The following is an 18,834-nucleotide window of genomic DNA, read 5'->3' on the forward strand; positions in this document are numbered from 1 at the left end:
GCGCTAGAGTGGCTCTGGTCGAGGCAGAGCGACGCCCCGGAGGGGCAGAGCATCGCCCTCTGGTGGGCGTGCCGGGTGGATCCCGGTCAGGCACATGCAGGAGTCTTTCTGACTGTCTCTCCCCGTTTCCAGCTTCAGAAAAATACAAAAAAAACCCCACAAAAACAAACAAACTTTCCTTCCAGTTGATTATTTTTTAGTATTGCTTATGGTGTATTTTTTGTTTTATTTTTAACCATGGGGACACTTCTTTTTTTTAGAAGGTGGGGCAGACAGGAAAGGAGAGAGATGCGCAGCATTAACTCATAGTGTGTCACTTTAGTTGTTCATTGATTGCTTCTCATACATACCTTGATTGGGGGCTCTAGCTGAGCCAGTGACCTTGGGCTCAAGCCAGCAACCATAGGATCATGTTGAGGATCCCACACTCAAGCTGGTGACCCTGCACTCAAGCTGACAAGCCTGTGCTCCAGACAGATGAGCCCATGCTTAAGCCAGTGACCCTGGGGTTTTGAACCTTGGGACCTCAATGTTGCACTGTCCACCGGTCAGGCAAGACATTTTTTTTGTACTTAGATTCATCCCCCTCCCCCATTTTCAGAGTTAATATATTAACTATGTTTTGTTCTGATATATTTTATGGTGTTTATTTTTATATTTAAATAGTTTATGGAGATTATCTAGGTATCTAATGTGAGATATGAATTCTCCTTTTATCTTTTTTTCCAGCTGGTTATCCTGTTGCCCAAAAGCACTATTAATTAAAAAGTCAATTTTTGCTCCATTGCTTTGAGGATTCACCTCCCACTAGTGGCTTTCTTTCATGTTAATTTAGAGGGAAGTGGTTTGGGGGGAAGTCTCATTAAGGAGGTGACTTTTGAACAATAAAGAGAGCAAGTCTTGCTCATATATGAAAACTAGTGTTTAAAGCAGTGAAAATAGCAAGTGCAGAAGTCTTGAGGCAAAAGCCTAGCATATTTGGAATGATCGAAGACATAGTGAGGATACAGGTATTCCTGAAACAGAACGAGCAAGAGGGAGAATGGAAAGACATGAGACCAGAAAGTGAATTGGTGGCTATATGCTAAAGGGATTACAGACTGGGAAAGATTTTAGGTTTTATTCCAAGAGTTTTATGCAGAAGAGGGACATGGTCTGACTTACTTTTTAAAAGATTTACATAGTTTGCTTTTTGGTGGAGAGAGATAAGAGCATAATCTAGGGAACCAGTTAGATTACTGCTTTTATGTTAATTTTTTTTAATATTAAAATTTAAAAAAATTTATTCATTTCAGCGAGACAGAAAGGGAGAGAGAGAGATAGGAACATCAAGCTATTCCTGTACATGCCCTGATCTGGAATCGAACTGGCAACCTATGCACTTCGGGACGATGCACTAGCCAACCGAGCTATCCAGCCAGGGCTACGTTAATCTTTTTTTTTTTTTTTTAGAGAGAGAGAGAGGTAGGGAGAGAGTGAGACACATCATCTTGTAGTTGGTTCACTTTAGTTGAGCATTGATTGCTTCTCATACATGCCTTGACCGGGGCTCAGACTGCAGGCTCAAGCAGGGCTAGTAACCCCTTGCTCAAGCCTGCAACCTTTGTGCTCAAGCTACTGGTAACCTGTTGACCTTTGGTATTGCATTGATGATCCAGCACTCAAGCTGTGGAGCCTGCTAGCAGCCTCAGGGTTTCAAACCAGCAACCTCAGCATTCTGGGTCAACAGTCTCCACTGCACCACCACTGGGCAGACACGTTAATCTTGGTTAGAGATGAAGGTGGCTCGGATCAGAATGGTAGGAATGCAGGTGGTAAGAAGTGGTTGGACAGTGAACATATTTTGAAGATAGAGTTGACAGGCTTTACTGATAGTTCCTGGCACGTTTATTAAGTTCTACATTGTGTTTTGTTGTTTGTGGGTATGTGGTTTGTTTGGGTTTTTTTTAGATTTCTCATTTTAGAGAGGGGAAAGAGAGAGAGAAGGAGGGAGGAGCAGGAAATATCAACTCCCATATGTGCCTTGACCAGGCAAGCCCAAGGTTTTGAACTGGCGACCTCAGTGTTCCAGGTTGATGCTTTATCTATTGCACCACCACAGGTCAGGCTGGGTTTTTTTTATTGATTGATTTTATCGAGAGAGGAAGCAAGAGAGAATTGAGAAGAGAGAGGGACAGGAACATCAATTATGATCCTATATGTGCCCTGACCAGGGATCAAACCAGCAATTTCTGCACTTTGGGACAATGGTCTACCCAATTGAGCTGTCCAGTGAGGCTTGTGGTTCTGTTTTATAGGGAAAATAAAGATTGCTTCAAAAAAATCAGTGTGTTGATGGTGGTAATGTAAGAGGCTAACTTAGGGGATAGAAGGGAAGAAAAAGAATATTAGTTCTTTTGGGAATGTGTTCCAATTGGTAACCATCTATATAGAGATTTTTTTTTTTTAGTCATAAAGTATTAGGGTAGCCTGGCCTGTTGGCTCAGTGAATAGAGCATTGGCTTGGCATATGAAAGTCTTGGGTTTGAACCCTGGTCAGGGAACACATGAGAAGTAACCATCTGATTTTCTTCCTCTTCCTTTCCTCTCTCTCTCTCTCTCTCTCTCTCTCTCTCGCAGCCAGCGGCTCAGTTGGTTTGAGCATTGGTCTAGGTGCCAAGAATAGCTTGGTTGGTCCAAGCATCAGCCTGAGGCTTTGGGATAGCTCAGTTGATTCGAGCATCTGCCCCAGATGGGGTTTGCTGGGTGGATCCTGGTCAGGGTGCATGGGCTTGCCAGGTCAAGACCTATATGACAAGCAACGACGAATTGCATCTGAGGCGTTGCTCCATTGCTCAGCAACTGAGCTCTTCTTAGTGCCTGAGGTAGAGGCCAAGGAGCTATCCTCAGTGCCTGGGACCAACTCGCTCCAATCGAGCCATGGCTGCAGGATGGGGAGGAGAGAGAGAGAAGCTAGAGAGGGAGGGGTGGAGAAGCAGATAGGCGCTTCTCCCTTGTGCCTTGACCGGGAATTGAACCCAGGACATCCATACGCCAGACTGATGCTCTACCACTGAGCTAACTGGCCAGGGCCAGTAAAATCTTTAAAAAAATAAAAATAAATAAATACAGCCTGACTAGGCAGTGGTACAGTGAATAGAGCGTTGGCCTGGGATGCAGAAGACCCAGGTTCAAAATCCTAAGGTTGCCGGCTTGAGTGTGGGCTCATCCAACTTGAATGTGGGGTCGCTGGCTTGAGTGTGGGATCATTGACATGACCCCATGGTCGCTGGCTTGAGCAAGGGGTCACTGGCTTGGCTGGAGACTCCCCCATCCCAATCAAGGCATATATGAGAAAGCAATCAATGAATAACTAGCAATGAAGAATTGATACTTCTCATCTCTCTCCCTTCCTGTCTGTGTCTATCTGCCCATCAATGAATAAGTAGCAATGAAGAATTAATACTTCTTATTTCTCTCCCTTCCTGTCTTTGTCTATCTGTCCCTCTCTCTGTCTCTCTTGCTAAAAAAAACACACACACAAAAAAACCCCCACAGGCTTTGGCTGGTTAGCTCTGTCTGTAAAGAGCCTTGTCCTGAAACAACAAGGCTGTGGGCCCAATCCCTGGTCAGGGCACACACAGAAAGCAACCAAAGAATATGCAACTATGTGGAACAACAAATACTTCCCCTCCCCCTTCCCCTCTCTTGCCCTTCCTCTGTTCTCTCTAAAAATCAATAAAAATTAAGTTTTGACTGGATAGCTTGGTTGGTTGGAGCATCGTCCTGGAGTGTGGAGGTTGCTGCTTTGACTCCCCTGTCAGGGCACATACAGGAGCAGCTCCATGGTCCTGTCTGTCTTTATCCCTCCCTCTCACTAAAATCAATAATTTTTTATTTTATTTTTATTTTTTTACAGAGACAGTCAGAGAGAGGGATAGACAGGAACAGACAGGAATGGAGAGATGAGAAGCATCAGTCATTAGTTTTTCGTTGCACATTGCGACACCTTAGTTCATTGATTGCTTTCTCATATGTGCCTTGACCACGGGCCTTCAGCAGACCGAGTAACCCCTTGCTCGAGCCAGCGACCTTGGGTCCAAGCTGATGAGCTTTTTTGCTCAAACCAGATGAGCCCGCGCTCAAGCTGGCGACCTCAGGGTCTCGAACTTGGGTCCTTGGCATCCCAGTCTGACACTATCCACTGCACCACCGCCTGGTAAATTTTTTTAATTAAAGAAAAAATGCCTGACCTGTGGTGGTGTAGTGGCTTAGAGCAGTGATCCCCAACCTTTTTTGGGCCATGGACCGGTTTAATGTCAGAAAATATTTTCACGGACCAGCCTTTAGGGTGGGATGGATAAATGTATCACGTGACTGAGACAAGCGTCAAGAGTGAGCCTTAGATGGCTATAACAGAGGGAATCTGGTCATTTTTTAAAAAATAAAACATGTTTCAAACTTAAATATAAATAAAATGGAAATAATGTAAGTTATTTATTCTTTCTCTGTGGACTGGTACCAAATGGCCCACAGACCGGTACCAGTCTGCGACCCGGGGGTTGGGGACCACTGGCTTAGAGTGTCGGCCTGAGGACCCAGGTTCGAAACCCCAGGGTCGCAGGCTTGAGCTTGGGCTCATCTGGCTTGAGCTCAGGGTCACTGGCTCGGCTGGATCCCCCAGTCAAGACACATATGAGAAAGCAATCAATGAACATCTAGGTGCTGCAACTATGAGTTGATGCTTCTCATCTCTCTCCCTTCCTGTCTCTCTCACTAAAAAACAAAAAACATATCTTTGGCCTGGCCTCAATGCACATACTACAAGCAATCAATGAACAACTAAAATGAAGCAGCTGTGAATTGATACGTCTCGTTCCCCTCACCTCTCTTTCCTCTCTGTAAAATCAATAAATAAAATCTTTAAAAAAAGAGAAAAGATATCTTTGGTACGGTTGGAAGTGTAGAGGTTAAGTTTTCTAAGCAAGTAACAATTGCACTTTCACCATCTTGATATATTGGAACAAGTAGAATTTCTGACTCGGGAAAGCTTTGAATGTGGAGTTTGGGGAAAATTTGAGTCTGAACTTGTGATTGTGAATAATTTTGGCACTTTGTGTTGGAAACCTGCTTTACATCAGCATTTAATGATTGCATATTATTTACTTCTTGTTTTGTGGTTTTATAACTTGCGTATTCAGTGATTGAAGAAGTGGTGAGCTCAGTTGGACATTAGGGCTGAATATGTTAGTTGTACTTGAAATCATATGATGAGATCTTTATGTGGTCAGATTCTGTATGTAAATATTTTATTTTATTATTTTATTTAATTTATTTTTCTTAGTGAGAGGAAGGGAGATAGAGATAGACTCCTGCATATGCCCCAACCAGGATCCACCCCTCAAGGCTACCAGGGGGCTATGCTCTACCCATCTGGGATGCTTGTTTTGTTGCTACTGGAGCCATTTTTTTAGGGCCTGATGCAGAGGCCATGGAGCCATCCTCAGCACCCGGGGCCAACCCACTCCAATCAAGCCATAGCTGCAGGAGGGGAGGAGAAGAGAGATAAGAGAGTGGGAGAAGAGTGGAGAGACAGATGGGTGCTTCTCCTGCATGCCCTGACCGGGAATCAAACCTGGGACATTCACATGTCAGGCTGACACTCTACCACTGAGCCAACCAGCCAGGGTCTGTATGTAAATCTTGATACTTACATGTTAGTTAGGTGCCTGCACCTTTTTTTTCTGTTGGTCTTTTAAAAACTGTTCTATTTTTCTTTTCCTGTATCTTACTCTCCAGAACTAATTTTAAGTTACTATGAACACATACATAACACTTAGGAATTGTTTAAATTTCATTTATTAAATTAATAAATGAACAAAGTTGGCGCCTAATGGATGAATCTTGACCATAGCTATTCAGAGTTGGCAGAACTTGGTAATGAGCAGTAATTTATCTTGGATTTTTTTTTTTTTAAGCATAATACAGGTGCAGCTGTTTTCTTTCTGTGAGTAGTTGAATCTGTAAATCACCTCTTGTGGGACACGGGTGTCCCCGTGACTGAGAGCCAGCTGTTGGGTGTTTTAACTAAACAGCTTGCTCCTAGTTGGCTGCTGAAATCCTAGTGAGAAGTAGTGGCTGCTCCAGGGATAGAGCAGGAATAGAGCATGCAGGGTGAGGATTTCTACAAGGCCTCTACTGACCCACTTTAAATTTGTTGAGATTTTTCTGCTTGGGCTTTTTCCTATAGGTGCCTGAGTTCATCTGCTTCAGATTTTCATGAGTGACTCATTTTCCTGTCATATTTTCTTAAACTACAGTGACTTAAGACTCTTTGGGTCACTACTGTGTGGGTGAAGAAAACAGTAATATTCAAATTCAAGCCTCTTCTTTTCATCTCATGCTGGTTGATTCCCGTGGTACATAGAAAATTTTCTTTCTGAAAATGACATTTTAGTGATTCATTGTTTTCTGTGGAAGCCTATGACCTTCTCTCTCTCTCTTCTTTCTTTCTAGAGGGAATCTGGAAAAATTGTAAGCAAGACATCATTACTCTAAGAAAATTTTGGATAGCAGTTCTGGATAACAGGTAAAGTGTATTTAAACTGATGATGCTGATAATCACCATAATCTGGAGAAATAACCTGGGAGAGGGAAGAAGAGATGGAGAAATGCTAGGGGTACTTAGTGTCAGAGGGAGCATTCGGGATTTTATATACATTACCTTATTTAGATAGTTTTTACCAGGATTCTGGACATAGTTCTAATGCTGTTTTAAATGGATTTGCCTATTGACTAGATTTAATGTTCTCACAATTCAATTTGTAGACATTTTTTAACATTCACCATAAACAATACAGAATCCTAGCGTTTACTATGCTGTGCGGCCTGGCCAGGGAGTGTTTTCCTAGTTCCTTTCTGTCTTGTTTTAGTTCTTTTTTTTAGACAATTTTAACAGGGTGACATTGGTCAACTAGAGTACATAGATTTAGAGAAAACATCTCCACATCATTTGGACATTCGATTTTGTTTTAGTTCTTGATCATTGCAGTTATTTGCAGCTTTACCATCTTTTAAATTATTCTTAATACTTTGTCACCCGGTCTACAATTTAAGTTTCCTAATAAGGTACTTCTTCACAATGGAGTCTAGCCTAAGTGTCTCCATTATATTCTCAGTGGTAGTCTTATCATGACAGGACCAAATAGTTTCTTATTTCTTATCTATATATCACAAAGTTCTGAAGGCCTTATGAAATAATAGTGTCTGTAAAGAATCGAGTATACTATGTCTGAGAACAACATCTGAAATGATGGCTACAATTTTACCTTTTAAATTAGGGAAGACATGAAAGTGAACCAGACTTTCAAGTTTGGTGGCCCAAACAACTGTTCATAGACTGAGGTGAATTGTCCTACCCGAGGGTAGTCGAGTGAGACGCTATGTATCTTCTTACTTTTATTAATTTTTTTTTTTTTAGAGAGGAGAGAGAATGAGAGAGAGGGAGAGAGAGAGAGAGAGAGAAGGGGGAGGGAGGAGCAGGAAGCATCAACTCCCATATGTGCCTTGACCAGGCAAGCCCAGGGTTTTGAACCGGCGACCTCAGCATTCCAGGTCGACGCTTTATCCACTGCGCCACCACAGGTCAGGCTAGACACTATGTATCTTAACAGTCATTCTCGTATGAGCCTTGAAGTTATATTTCAAGTATGCAGAAAAATAGTTTCTAGAGATATCAGTAAAAAAATTAAATTGTTAAGATTTTAATATTTGTTGATTTTTCCTTTGATATTTTTCCATTTTTATCAGGGCAAAGCAATTCAGTCACCATGAGCTGGAGCTTTCTGACTCGTCTGCTAGAGGAGATCCACAACCACTCCACATTTGTGGGGAAGATCTGGCTCACTGTCCTGATTGTCTTCCGTATTGTCCTTACAGCTGTAGGAGGAGAGTCCATCTATTATGATGAGCAAAGCAAATTTGTGTGCAACACAGAGCAGCCAGGCTGTGAGAATGTCTGCTATGATGCCTTTGCACCCCTCTCCCATGTGCGCTTCTGGGTGTTCCAGATCATCCTGGTGGCAACCCCGTCTGTGATGTACCTGGGCTATGCCATTCATAAGATTGCCAAAATGGAGCATGGTGAAGTAGACAAGAAGGCAGCTCGGAGCAAACCCTATGCAATGCGTTGGAAACAGCACCGGGCTCTGGAAGAAACAGAAGAGGACCATGAAGAGGATCCCATGATGTATCCAGAAATGGAGTTAGAAAGTGAAAAAGAAAATAAAGAGCAGAACCAGCCTAAACCCAAGCATGATGGTCGACAGCGGATTCGGCAGGATGGTCTCATGAAAATCTATGTGCTGCAGTTGCTGGCAAGGACCATGTTTGAGGTGGGTTTTCTGATAGGGCAGTATTTTCTGTATGGCTTCCAAGTCCATGCGTCTTATGTGTGCAGTAGAGTTCCTTGCCCTCATAAGATAGACTGCTTTATTTCTAGACCCACTGAAAAGACCATTTTCCTTCTGATAATGTATGGTGTTACAGGCCTTTGCCTATTGCTTAACATTTGGGAGATGCTTCATTTAGGGTTTGGGACAATTCGAGACTCACTAAACAGTAAAAGAAGGGAACTGGAAGACCCGGGTGTTTATAATTATCCTTTCACTTGGAATACACCATCTGCTCCCCCTGGCTATAACATTGCCGTCAAACCAGATCAAATCCAGTACACCGAACTGTCCAATGCTAAGATTGCCTACAAGCAAAACAAGGCCAACATTGCCCAGGAACAACAGTACGGCAGCCATGAGGAGCACCTCCCAGCTGACCTGGAGACTCTGCAGCGGGAGATTAGAATGGCTCAGGAACGCTTGGATCTAGCAATCCAGGCCTACAATCACCAAAACAACTCTCATGTTCCCCGGGAAAAAAAAGCCAAAGTGGGGTCTAAAGCTGGGTCCAACAAAAGCAGTGCGAGTAGCAAATCAGGGAATGGGAAGACCTCCGTCTGGATTTAATCTTGGCTGGGCTTAAAACCTGTGCTTTTCAGAGTTTATGGTAAGCAACGGCTCACTGAATAATGACTTCCATTGAGTAAACATTTGGCTCTGGTTATCTTCAGGGATGCTGTTGGCTTGTGATCCGAGCTCAGGGGACTCCGAGGCAGGGCTGGGACGGGGAAAAGAAGGGAAACAGTGTTCCTGGGCACATGTTCCAGCAATAATACAGTTATAGAACTTTACATTTGTGTCTTCCAGATCTGGAAAAGAACAGATATATTTAAATCATTTTTGTTGAACAGTTTTTGTATGTACACAGTATTATGGTACTTTTTTTTTTTTTTTTTAGTATGAGAACTTTTTTTGTACTTGTACACATTGGACCACTGTAGTTACACTTTTATATTAAAGGGGGAAAATCCTAACATAATGCCTACTAGGCTAGTGTTGTTACTTTGTTCAGCAAATTCCACCCTGGGTTTAAAGTTTTAATAGATGCTACTACACCTAATAAAAGTGCCTCTCATGTTGCAGGGATTTGAAATATGTAAGGAGGAGGAAGAAGCAGTTTTCAGTCTTAGAAATTCCATAGTAGAAAGAGGCTGAGATCTTTTCTTCTTTACTTGAGAAATCTTTGCATCTCATTCATGTGCCCAGAGTTGTATCTAGTCTTTGAAATACTTGTTTGTATTTTCAAAGGAGATAAAGATTCACTTCAGGATTTCTTTAGATATCAAGCATTGCCAGTATATGCTTTGATGGTGTGTATATAATTTAAGGTCCTTCAAAAGGCTGATCCTCCCTAGTTCTGTAGCAGTGTGGAGACGTTGGCTAGAGTTATTGTTAAAATTCCTCTGTCACAAAGCAAAGTCACGCCTGGAAAATGAACCCTACCTAATAGGATGTTTAGTTGTGGACTTTTTTGATTTGCCTTAAATCTCTATACAGAAACCAGCCTCTCTAATTTCTTAAGAAACCAGTAATGGATAGTTTCTTTATATATGTTAACATTAGATATACAGAAATCCCCTTGTAAGCTAAGAATACTCAAAGCTAATTGTGCTGCATATGGTAGAAAGCCTAAATCCAAGTTCCTTATTTTTTATAATTTACCGTGGAGCTTTTGTAATTCGCGTACTTCTGCCAATGTAGATTTCTGCCTGGAAGACCAGTCAGACCAGGGATTTTATCTGCAAATAGACCTAAAGAGAATTTCAGTATTTATTCCCTATAAATATATTAGGCACATCTATTTGTCAGTGACAGACATTAATATTCTCGTAACATTAATACTTTGCAGTATTTCATTGCCATTTTCAACCTTGTATTATGTTGGAGAGCCTTGCTCTGCAGTCACGTTCATGTCGTTTGTCTTACAGTTTATGAGCTGCTGAGTAAGAGCTTGATACAAGTTTAAAGGAAGGGGCTTTGGCTTCACCAGGGAGCATTTCATGTCGGGTGTCTCCCTCTTTTCCAAAAGGAAGCTATCACAAGCCACCTCTGACTTTGAAATTCCAAAAATACTATTTTTTTATGTCTTAATTTTAAAATGCCAGTTTCCATTATTGAGGAGAATCCTAGAACAGCACCTTTATACTGTTCTTTTTCTTTCTTTTTTCCTTTTATTTTTCATTGCATTACTCCCATCCCCAAAACAAAAGAAACTTAGAAAATTTAAGCTTATTTTCTTGCCATGCAATTACCTTTATTTTGCTTTTTTTTTTAAGTTTATAAATTTTGACCTAGGGAAGTTCCTCAGGATCTCTAAATATCTTAAGCAAAAAGTAAGTTCAGGTGAGACTGAAGGGCAAATTTTAGAAAATTATACATGTGTGTATTCTGGATATTTAATAGACATGCACAGTTTCCTTCAAACCAAATGTTTAATTAAGGAAATTAAAATATTCTAATAAGAAAAAAAACAAGATTTTAAATACTTAAGTCTAGCTAAGATACAAAACTACCAATTAATTCTTAAGTCACTAGAGCTTCAAGCAGATTTTTAATTGAAGGGCAAAATATACATACACTCACATCCATCTCTTTAGAGCCTGAGGGAGAACAGCATGGCTTTGCCAGCAGAAAGGCTGGGGATTTGAGCGTGATGGAGAGGGACGAGTCAGGCAGAAATGCCAGGCAGACATTCGGCCCCAGAAGCGTCCACTCAGTTTCTGCAGACAGGGCCCCTGGTTTTTTTTCATCTTGACTAGTGCTGATGATGTTATCTTTTGTGTCTGGATAATTTTTCGCCTTCGTAAAGTTAGGTAGAAAGATGTTCTGGGTCACTTCACATGTGCATACACATTTAAAAATCTGCTTTTATTCTCTCAGTAAACTTTTCATTATGATATGGGTTGCTCAGTTCTCACTGCTTTCTCGGTGTATTGCTTTCGGCCTTTGAACGTGAGATTTTGCCAAAGCCATTTCTCCTAATGACACTTGTCAACCTACCTTAAGAAAAGGGCCGTGTCAGTGTCTAGTTTAACCCACTGATTGCGTCTACATTGAATCTATAAAAGTAGTCTGGCTATGACCTGTGGTGGCGCAGTGGATAAAGCGTCGACCTGGAAATGCTGAGGTCGCCGGTTCGAAACCCTGGGCTTGCCTGGTCAGGGCACATATGGGAGTTGATGCTTCCTGCTCCTCCCCCTTCTCTCTCTCTCTCTGCCTCTCTCTCTGTCTCTCTCCTCTCCCTCTCTCTCTCCTTTCTAAAATGAATAAATTAAAAATTAAAATTAAAAAAAAAGAAAAAAAAAAAGTAGTCTGGCTAGTGTCCTGGAACTTGTGGGTATTTGTATAAAAAGCCTGTCAGCATTTTTTTCCTGTTAAAATCATATTTCTTTGAATTGACATACAGGACATGATCTGTCATGATATTTGCTTCTCTGAATGGAAGTTGACTGTTTAGTTCTTCATATACTACAATCAGGATATGATCATCATGTTTATATACCTTAGCATACTGTTGGATTTATTTAGATGTGGTATTGTCCTTTGCTCATCTTCCTTAAAATCTATTCAGAGAGATACTCAGGTTTCTCTTCAGATCGCATAAATATTTCGCCTTTTAAAATCTATTCAGAGGTCCTGGCCAGTTGGCTCAGTGGTAGAGCGTCGGCCTGGCGTGGGGAAGTCCCGGGTTCGATTCCTGGCCAGGGCACACAGGAGAGGCGCCCACCTGCTTCTCCACCCCTCCCCCTCTCCTTCCTCTCTGTTTCTCTCTTCCCCTCCCGCAGCCGAGGCTCCATTGGAGCGAAAAGATGGCCCGGGCGCTGGGGATGGCTTCTTGGCCTCTGCCCCAGGCACTAGAGTGGCTCTGGTCGCAACAGAGCGATGCCCCGGATGGGCAGAGTATCGCCCCTGGTGGGCAGAGCATCGCCCCTGGTGGGCGTGCCGGGTGGATCCCGGTCGGGCGCATGTGGGAGTCTGTCTGACTGTCTCCCCGTTTCCAGCTTCAGAAAAATACAAAAAAGAAAAAGAAAAAAAGAAAAATCTATTCAGAGAGATTTATAAAATGAACAGGCTTTTTCTTAGTTCAAATTTGAAGGGGGAATCAGATAACATTTTCCCCTAAAGAAATGTTAATGTTCATTTTGTGGCTTTGAGTTTGCTCGATGACTTAGTTTTGCCTCTTTCGATATTTCATTTAAAACCACAAGTGTTCTTTCATTCAAAGTCAGTTTTTTCTGGGGATTTTCCTTGTCTAATACCTAATGTCTGTAGAATTACTTTGATTAAAATGAACTTTGCCAACTAATATGTTTCTGAAGGCTAGGATTCCTACATGTCTTTTAGAAGGACACCTATATTTCTAAAGAGAAAAGTCATCATTAGGTACCTTAAGTCTGTCATTTTTTTCTTAGTATGAAATTCGGCAGTTTACTTTCCCAAGTTTCAATAGCCGCTTTACCTCTCAGCAGTGTTATGAAGTAGTTAGACTGAACCCATGGTAAAGGTATTAGAAGACCAACTATTAATTATTGGTCATTTGTCAGAACTTGGAGCTTCCAAAAAAAAAAGAAGTTGAAAGAACTGTGATGGTAGTAAGATGTGCTTCTGTGCTCTTATCACGGGAATCAGTGATGGTTTAAAACACTTACTTTCTCTACGCAATTCATACCAAGAACAGGAGTAAATGTTATTCCTGTTATACCCATGCTTTCCCCTCGTTTATGAATGTCCATCTTTATACTTTGTTTTATTCAAGAGACAGTATACTTCTAAAAATAACATCTATAGTTTATGATACATTCTTGGCTAGCAAGCTATCAATAAAAGGCAAATGTGTTCTATTTGGACCTACTTCAAGAAATGCCTTTTTGTAAAGGAAGGATCTCTCCTGACTGAAAGAAAGTACCTGAAGTCAAAGTTGCTGGTCATTTTAATAGGAAGGATCCAGGTGTTAGGTTAATTTTATCTTTATAAAATCATGTAATCTCATGAAGAGTCTTACCACCTGAAAATAATAAAGCTCTGCACCTCTATAGTGCAGAGTTTAGGAACAGAGTTGCAACTCATCTATATATCATAAATCTGTACTAATGCATAGCCACTGTCAAATGTTAGAATCATTAGGCTGAATTGCATACTTGTTATTCATTCTGGCCACACATCATGCCGAGTTTAAAAGATTTTATATGTTGTTGCTATTGCATTTTTGTGTTTCTGAATAATGATGTTAAGGCAATTTGGGTCATGTGAATAATCCTACTTTTTAAAGAAGCAATCCATAGTATTCTAAAATGCAGAAGTTCAAACAAAAGCAAGTCCTACTTCCATGCATAATCTCTGCAGAAATTTTAAAAAAGTTCTGCATTTCAGGGTTGGCTTGTTGAATCAACAAAAACATTTGTTTATATGCTTCCAAGATTGGAAATCTTTTTCTTTATTGTACTTTCAATTGTGTTTAATAAATCTCTTGTTACACAAGGCTCTACCTCAGGCATTAAGTGTTCAGTATGTTTAGGATATTGATACTGAAAAACTTAGTTAGGGCCTTCCAACTTTTTAAGATGATTTCAATGTAAAATTCAACTGTTAATTAGCAATTTAATGTTTTGTGGTATGCAGTTTGGATATTGTGTGAACAGCTAAGGATTACCCATTCTAGTGCCAAAGATTACTTGTTGCTGTTCTGTGTGTACAGTTAATGTACAACTTTATGGTTGGGGACAGACTCTGATCAGGGCCTTGTCTCTAGAGAGATTTCAGTTCCAAATGTTTTGTCACTTCCAAATACAGTTTAGAAGATTCATTTGTGGTTTGTGCATCTTTTCCCAAACTTAAAAACTCAGCTGCCAGGAAATGTCATATTGAGGCTGTATAAAATAGTACCCAGGAGCTTAATGGTTTACACAGAAAACCTGATACAAAAATCTGTTCTCGTACATTCACCTGTAAGTTGATCTCAGTGGGAATGCGTGAACAGGAAGATTTCCAAGCAGAGGTTTGAGCTCAAGAGATGCCTTTTTCCACAGCTGGTTAGAACTCCTCTGGGATTGCCGTGGCCAAATGGGTCAGTGTATTTGTGGCCTCATAATCTGGGGAGGGTAGGTGGCCATGTGTGGGAGGAGGTAGAGACTGAAGTCTAAGCCCAGAAACTGGGAATACACCTTGTCTCTGGCTCCCTTTGGTTTTCAAGGCCTTTTCTTCAAGAGGAGTGCTTTCTGAGAGGGGTGCTCCTGACAGTCTTGTTAATTCTAATCGCCTTCTGAGAGGAGAGGGGTATGGAAGAAGGCCGCATTTATTGGCAACAATGTCCTGTGTTCCCCAAGACACAGAATAGCTGACTGGAGGTCACACACAGCCCACCGTCGGCAGCATGGATTGTAAACTGGTTAGCCAACCATATTTGGTAATAAACTTCTGAGCTGCTTGAAAGCCGTTGGAGCAGTTTAAGTCACTGCTAGTTTTAAAAGTGCATTTTTTCCCTTAGATTTGCCATCAGAACAGAGACTAGTACATGAAAAAGGTGTCATCAAAGATAAAAATGTTTTGTTATGTAGAATTTAAAACACTGTTTCTAAGCTTTAAGAGGTTATAGTAATACACAGTGGTTTTAGGGTTCACCCCTTTTAGTTATCTCAGATTGAAATGAAAGCATGTTACACAAGGGCATGAAAAATAGGGAGGTTGAACATCAGACACGCTCAGGATGGACTTACCAAGACTGATTTTACCTGACAAAGGATCCTTGAGGAAGAGGGAAGAAAGAGGATGCAGAATTGGCTCTTTCTCAAGTGCTGTTGACTTATAGGAATGTGGGAATTGAATTCTGTCAGGAAAATTAAGAATGCCTAGACCCTGCTCAAAGGGCCTTGGCCAGGGACATGATGTTGGGGAACTACAGGAACCTGCTTTTTCTGGGTCTTTTTTTTTTTTTTAAACTGAGAGAGTCAGAGAGAGGGATAGATAGGGACAGACAGACAGGAACGGAGAGAGATGAGAAACATAAATCATCAGTTTTTTGTTGCGACACCTTAGATGTTCAATGGTTGCTTTCTCATATGTGCCTTGACCAGGGGGCTACAGCAGACCAAGTAACCCCTTGCTCAAGCCAGTGACTTTGAGCCCAAGCTGTTGGATTTTGCTCAACCAGATGAGCCCACGCTCAAGCTGGCAACCTCAGGGTCTCAAACCTGGGTCCTCTGCATCCCAGTCCCAACACTCTATCCACTGCGCCACCACCTGGTCAGGCTTTCTGGGTCTTAATTATAAAAGTCTCTGCAACTGAGCACAGGGCAAATGGGGAATAGGAATGGAAATGATGTTCTAATAGGTGTCTCTATGTGATGGCCCATTTCTCACAGTAGATGTTCCTCAATCCACATCACTCCACTACAACCTGATGTGGAAGTCTGGGTTCCCAGACCCCAGTGCTGGAGTTCAGCTGGCATCTCAGCCAAGGTGCAGACGTGTCCACCACTACTCAAAGCAGTTTTGAGTAAAACCATTTACAGCCTGTTAAAAAAAGAAAAAGAAGAGGGAAGTTGAGGCAGAGAATCCAGGTCTGCATAGCGATTGCCCAGTGGCTCAGTCCAGCATCCTTTGCTCTTCTAGCTAGGTGTGCAGAAGCCGCTGTTTTGGTGGGACTTCTGATGGAGGGTGTGATGGACCTTGCTGTGCACACATTTTTTTCTGAATGTGACCATTGGACCACCTGTGTAAGAAGTAACAGGAAATGCTGATTAAAATATAATGGTTGTAGATGGTTTCTTGGACCCATCTCGGGCCTACTTAACCAGAACTAATAAATTCTCTAGGTGATTTAAAATTTTTTTAATTAGGGCAGTGGCTGGGTAGCTCAGTTGGTAGGGTGTCATCTTGATACTCCAAGGTTCAAGCCCTGATCAGGGCACACACAAGAACCAACCAATGAATGCATAAATAAGTGGAACAACAAATTGTTGTTTCTCTCCTTCCCTCCCTCCCTTCCTCTCCCTCCCTCTCTTTCTTCCTCTCCCTCCCTGTCTTTCTTCCTTCTCCTTCCCTTTCTTCCTCTCCCTCCCTCCCTCTCTCCCTTCCTTCCTCTCCCTATCCCTTTGTTCTCTCTAAAAATAAAATAATTTAAAATTTTCCCTTTTATTGGGTAAAATTCACACTTTTTAGTGTCCAGTTGAGTAACCATCACTGGAAAATAGGGAAGAATTGCATCGCCCGAAAATTCCCTCGATAACTCTTGAGTATAAGGTTTGTGAACCACATGAAATGTGTGAGCCAGAACGAAAGGGGGAGTGGTATTGTTTTGAATGATTTCCTGTTTCAAGAAAGTTAACTTATTTCTTTTTTATTTAGAAATTAAATTTCATGGGGTGACATTGGTCAATAAGAATACGTAGGTTTCAGATAAACATCTCTATAGCATTTGAACTATTGATTGCGTTGTATGCCCATCACCCAGAGTCATCATTTTCCATCACTGTGTATTTGTCCCTCCTCACTCCTCTCCCCCCACTCCCCTCCATCTGGTAACCATTGCACTTTTGTCCATGTCCATGAGTCTCCATTTCAAGGAGGTTTAGAACTGACATAGCGCACGGGTGTCATCTCATCTGCCAGCTCAGAATGACTGATGGCTGCCTGGAGTCCTGAGGACTTGTAGAAGATTCACACTTGTCAATACAGAGTCAGGACTTCTGGTTGGTGACTGACTCAGCCCATGTGAAAGGAACCATCACACCTTGTGTGTAATGAGTTGGTGTAATTATGTAGGAATTTCTTCATCATACATTTAATGGCATCTTTGAGGAATTAGAAATAGGAAGTGACTCAGAATTGGGAAAATAGATGATGACATGGTGACAGGCATTTGTTCATTGGTTTTCTCTCCTGCCCTCTCAATCCTGAGGAAACGGCACAGCGTTTCCTTGCCCTGTCCTTGACATGCTGTGCCTACTTTAAACTAGATTCGGGGATTGTGAAAGGAAACCTAAGGAAGCCACTGCTGATGCCTCAAGGAAAAGCTGACCGGATTCCCTCTTTACCCTCGGCCGAACCTCCCACAAGTGAGTATCTTTGTCTGCGGTGCTCTCGGGCATCACAGAGGGCATGGGCTGGCTGACGGCCTTCAACTCCAGGCGGAGCGGAACCACGCAACTGTTCATAACCAATTTCTGTGCATAACCAGTGACCTGAATGGGACCTGACCACGGGGAAAATGATACAGAACTAGATGGCTTTATTTTATTTTATTTTTAGTTTGTGTAGTCCTGTGGAAGTGAAATTTTATCTTTGCACTGGGAACACTGAAAAACACTGACAGGGAGCTCCTTTGGCCTGCCCCCCCCTTTTTTCTCGAGAGCACATTGCAGCTGTGGCTTTTGCCCAGCAGGCAGAGAGAGACATGTTAGATGGGTACCCAGCTGCAGTTGACAGGCCTCAGCCTCTAACTGCAGAGTGGTCTGCACAGGGATTTGGGCTCCTTAAGATGGTTTTAATGGCAAAAGCCCTGGGCACAGGGTAAGTGTGAATTATCAGTGGATTGTTTACATTCAGATAGGGACAAGATCATGGACAAGGATCTGCCACACTGGAACAGGTTGTGATGATGCTGTTTAGTTCCAGCGGTTTGCTTCTGGGGGCTTGTTTACTTAAAAGACATAGTGTGGGGTGGGGACTTTTGCTTATTCTTAGTGCCCTTGGGTAGAGTGGCCATTCAAGCCAGCTCTGGAGAGTAGTGGGCTAAGATCCTGGGAAACTGCTAGGAGAGGGAAGGATACTTACAAGCCAAGGGCGTGTGTGAGAGAGAGAGAGAGAAGAGGAGGAGGTTGGTGGTGGAGGGTGTTCTGTGTGGTTAGGGAAAATGTGAGATGCCATAACACAACTAGGCACTGCCAGAGAAGGTTGTGAATCAGTCAGCATAGGTTGGACTGCAGTAGATGTCCTGGCTGAAAGCCTGTTACCCAGATAAAATACAGAACACCTGGTTAAATTTGAATCTAAAATTAACAGAGAATAATTTTTATATATTGCATGGAGCATACTGCTATTTTAAAAATCTGTTGTTTATGGCCTGGCCTATGGTGGGATAGTGGATAGAGCATCGACCTGGAATGCTGAGGTCGCTGGTTCGAAACCCTGGGCTTGCCCGGTCAAGGCACATACCACCAGCAATCAATGAACAACTAAAGTGAAGCAACTGTGAGTTGATATTTCTCCTTCTGCCCTACTCTCTCCTTTCTCTCTGTAAAATCAATAAATAAAATCTTTTAAAATTTTTGTTTATCCAAAATTCAGATTGAACTGAGTGTCCTGTATTTTTATTTGCTAAAACTGGCAGCCCTACTGGTTTTGTTTTTTTTTTGGTGTTGTTGTTGTTTTAAGCAAATAAACAGTTGATTCAACTCAGACATGT

The 18,834-nt window shown here is 41.9% G+C and overlaps 1 protein-coding gene across 4 annotated transcripts in view; it reads left to right on the forward strand.

Moving 5' to 3' along the window:
• GJC1 (gap junction protein gamma 1) overlaps positions 1 to 18,048 on the forward strand; it is a 49,339-nt gene extending 31,291 nt beyond the window's left edge. For 2 of the 4 annotated variants that reach the window (XM_066263433.1, XM_066263435.1), the window contains exons 2-3: positions 6,496 to 6,568; positions 7,789 to 14,263. In XM_066263433.1, the coding sequence (XP_066119530.1) occupies positions 7,809 to 8,999 (1,191 nt within the window). In that variant the 5' untranslated portion in view covers positions 6,496 to 6,568; positions 7,789 to 7,808 and the 3' untranslated portion in view covers positions 9,000 to 14,263. Of the gene's footprint in view, positions 1 to 6,495; positions 6,569 to 7,788; positions 14,264 to 17,386 lie in introns of those variants that run through there. The other 2 variants (XM_066263436.1, XM_066263434.1) reach the window with 2 other exon arrangements.
• The last annotated feature ends 786 nt before the right edge of the window (positions 18,049 to 18,834 follow it).

This window comes from Saccopteryx bilineata, chromosome 2 (assembly GCF_036850765.1).
Source record: "Saccopteryx bilineata isolate mSacBil1 chromosome 2, mSacBil1_pri_phased_curated, whole genome shotgun sequence".
Lineage (NCBI taxonomy): Eukaryota > Metazoa > Chordata > Mammalia > Chiroptera > Emballonuridae > Saccopteryx > Saccopteryx bilineata.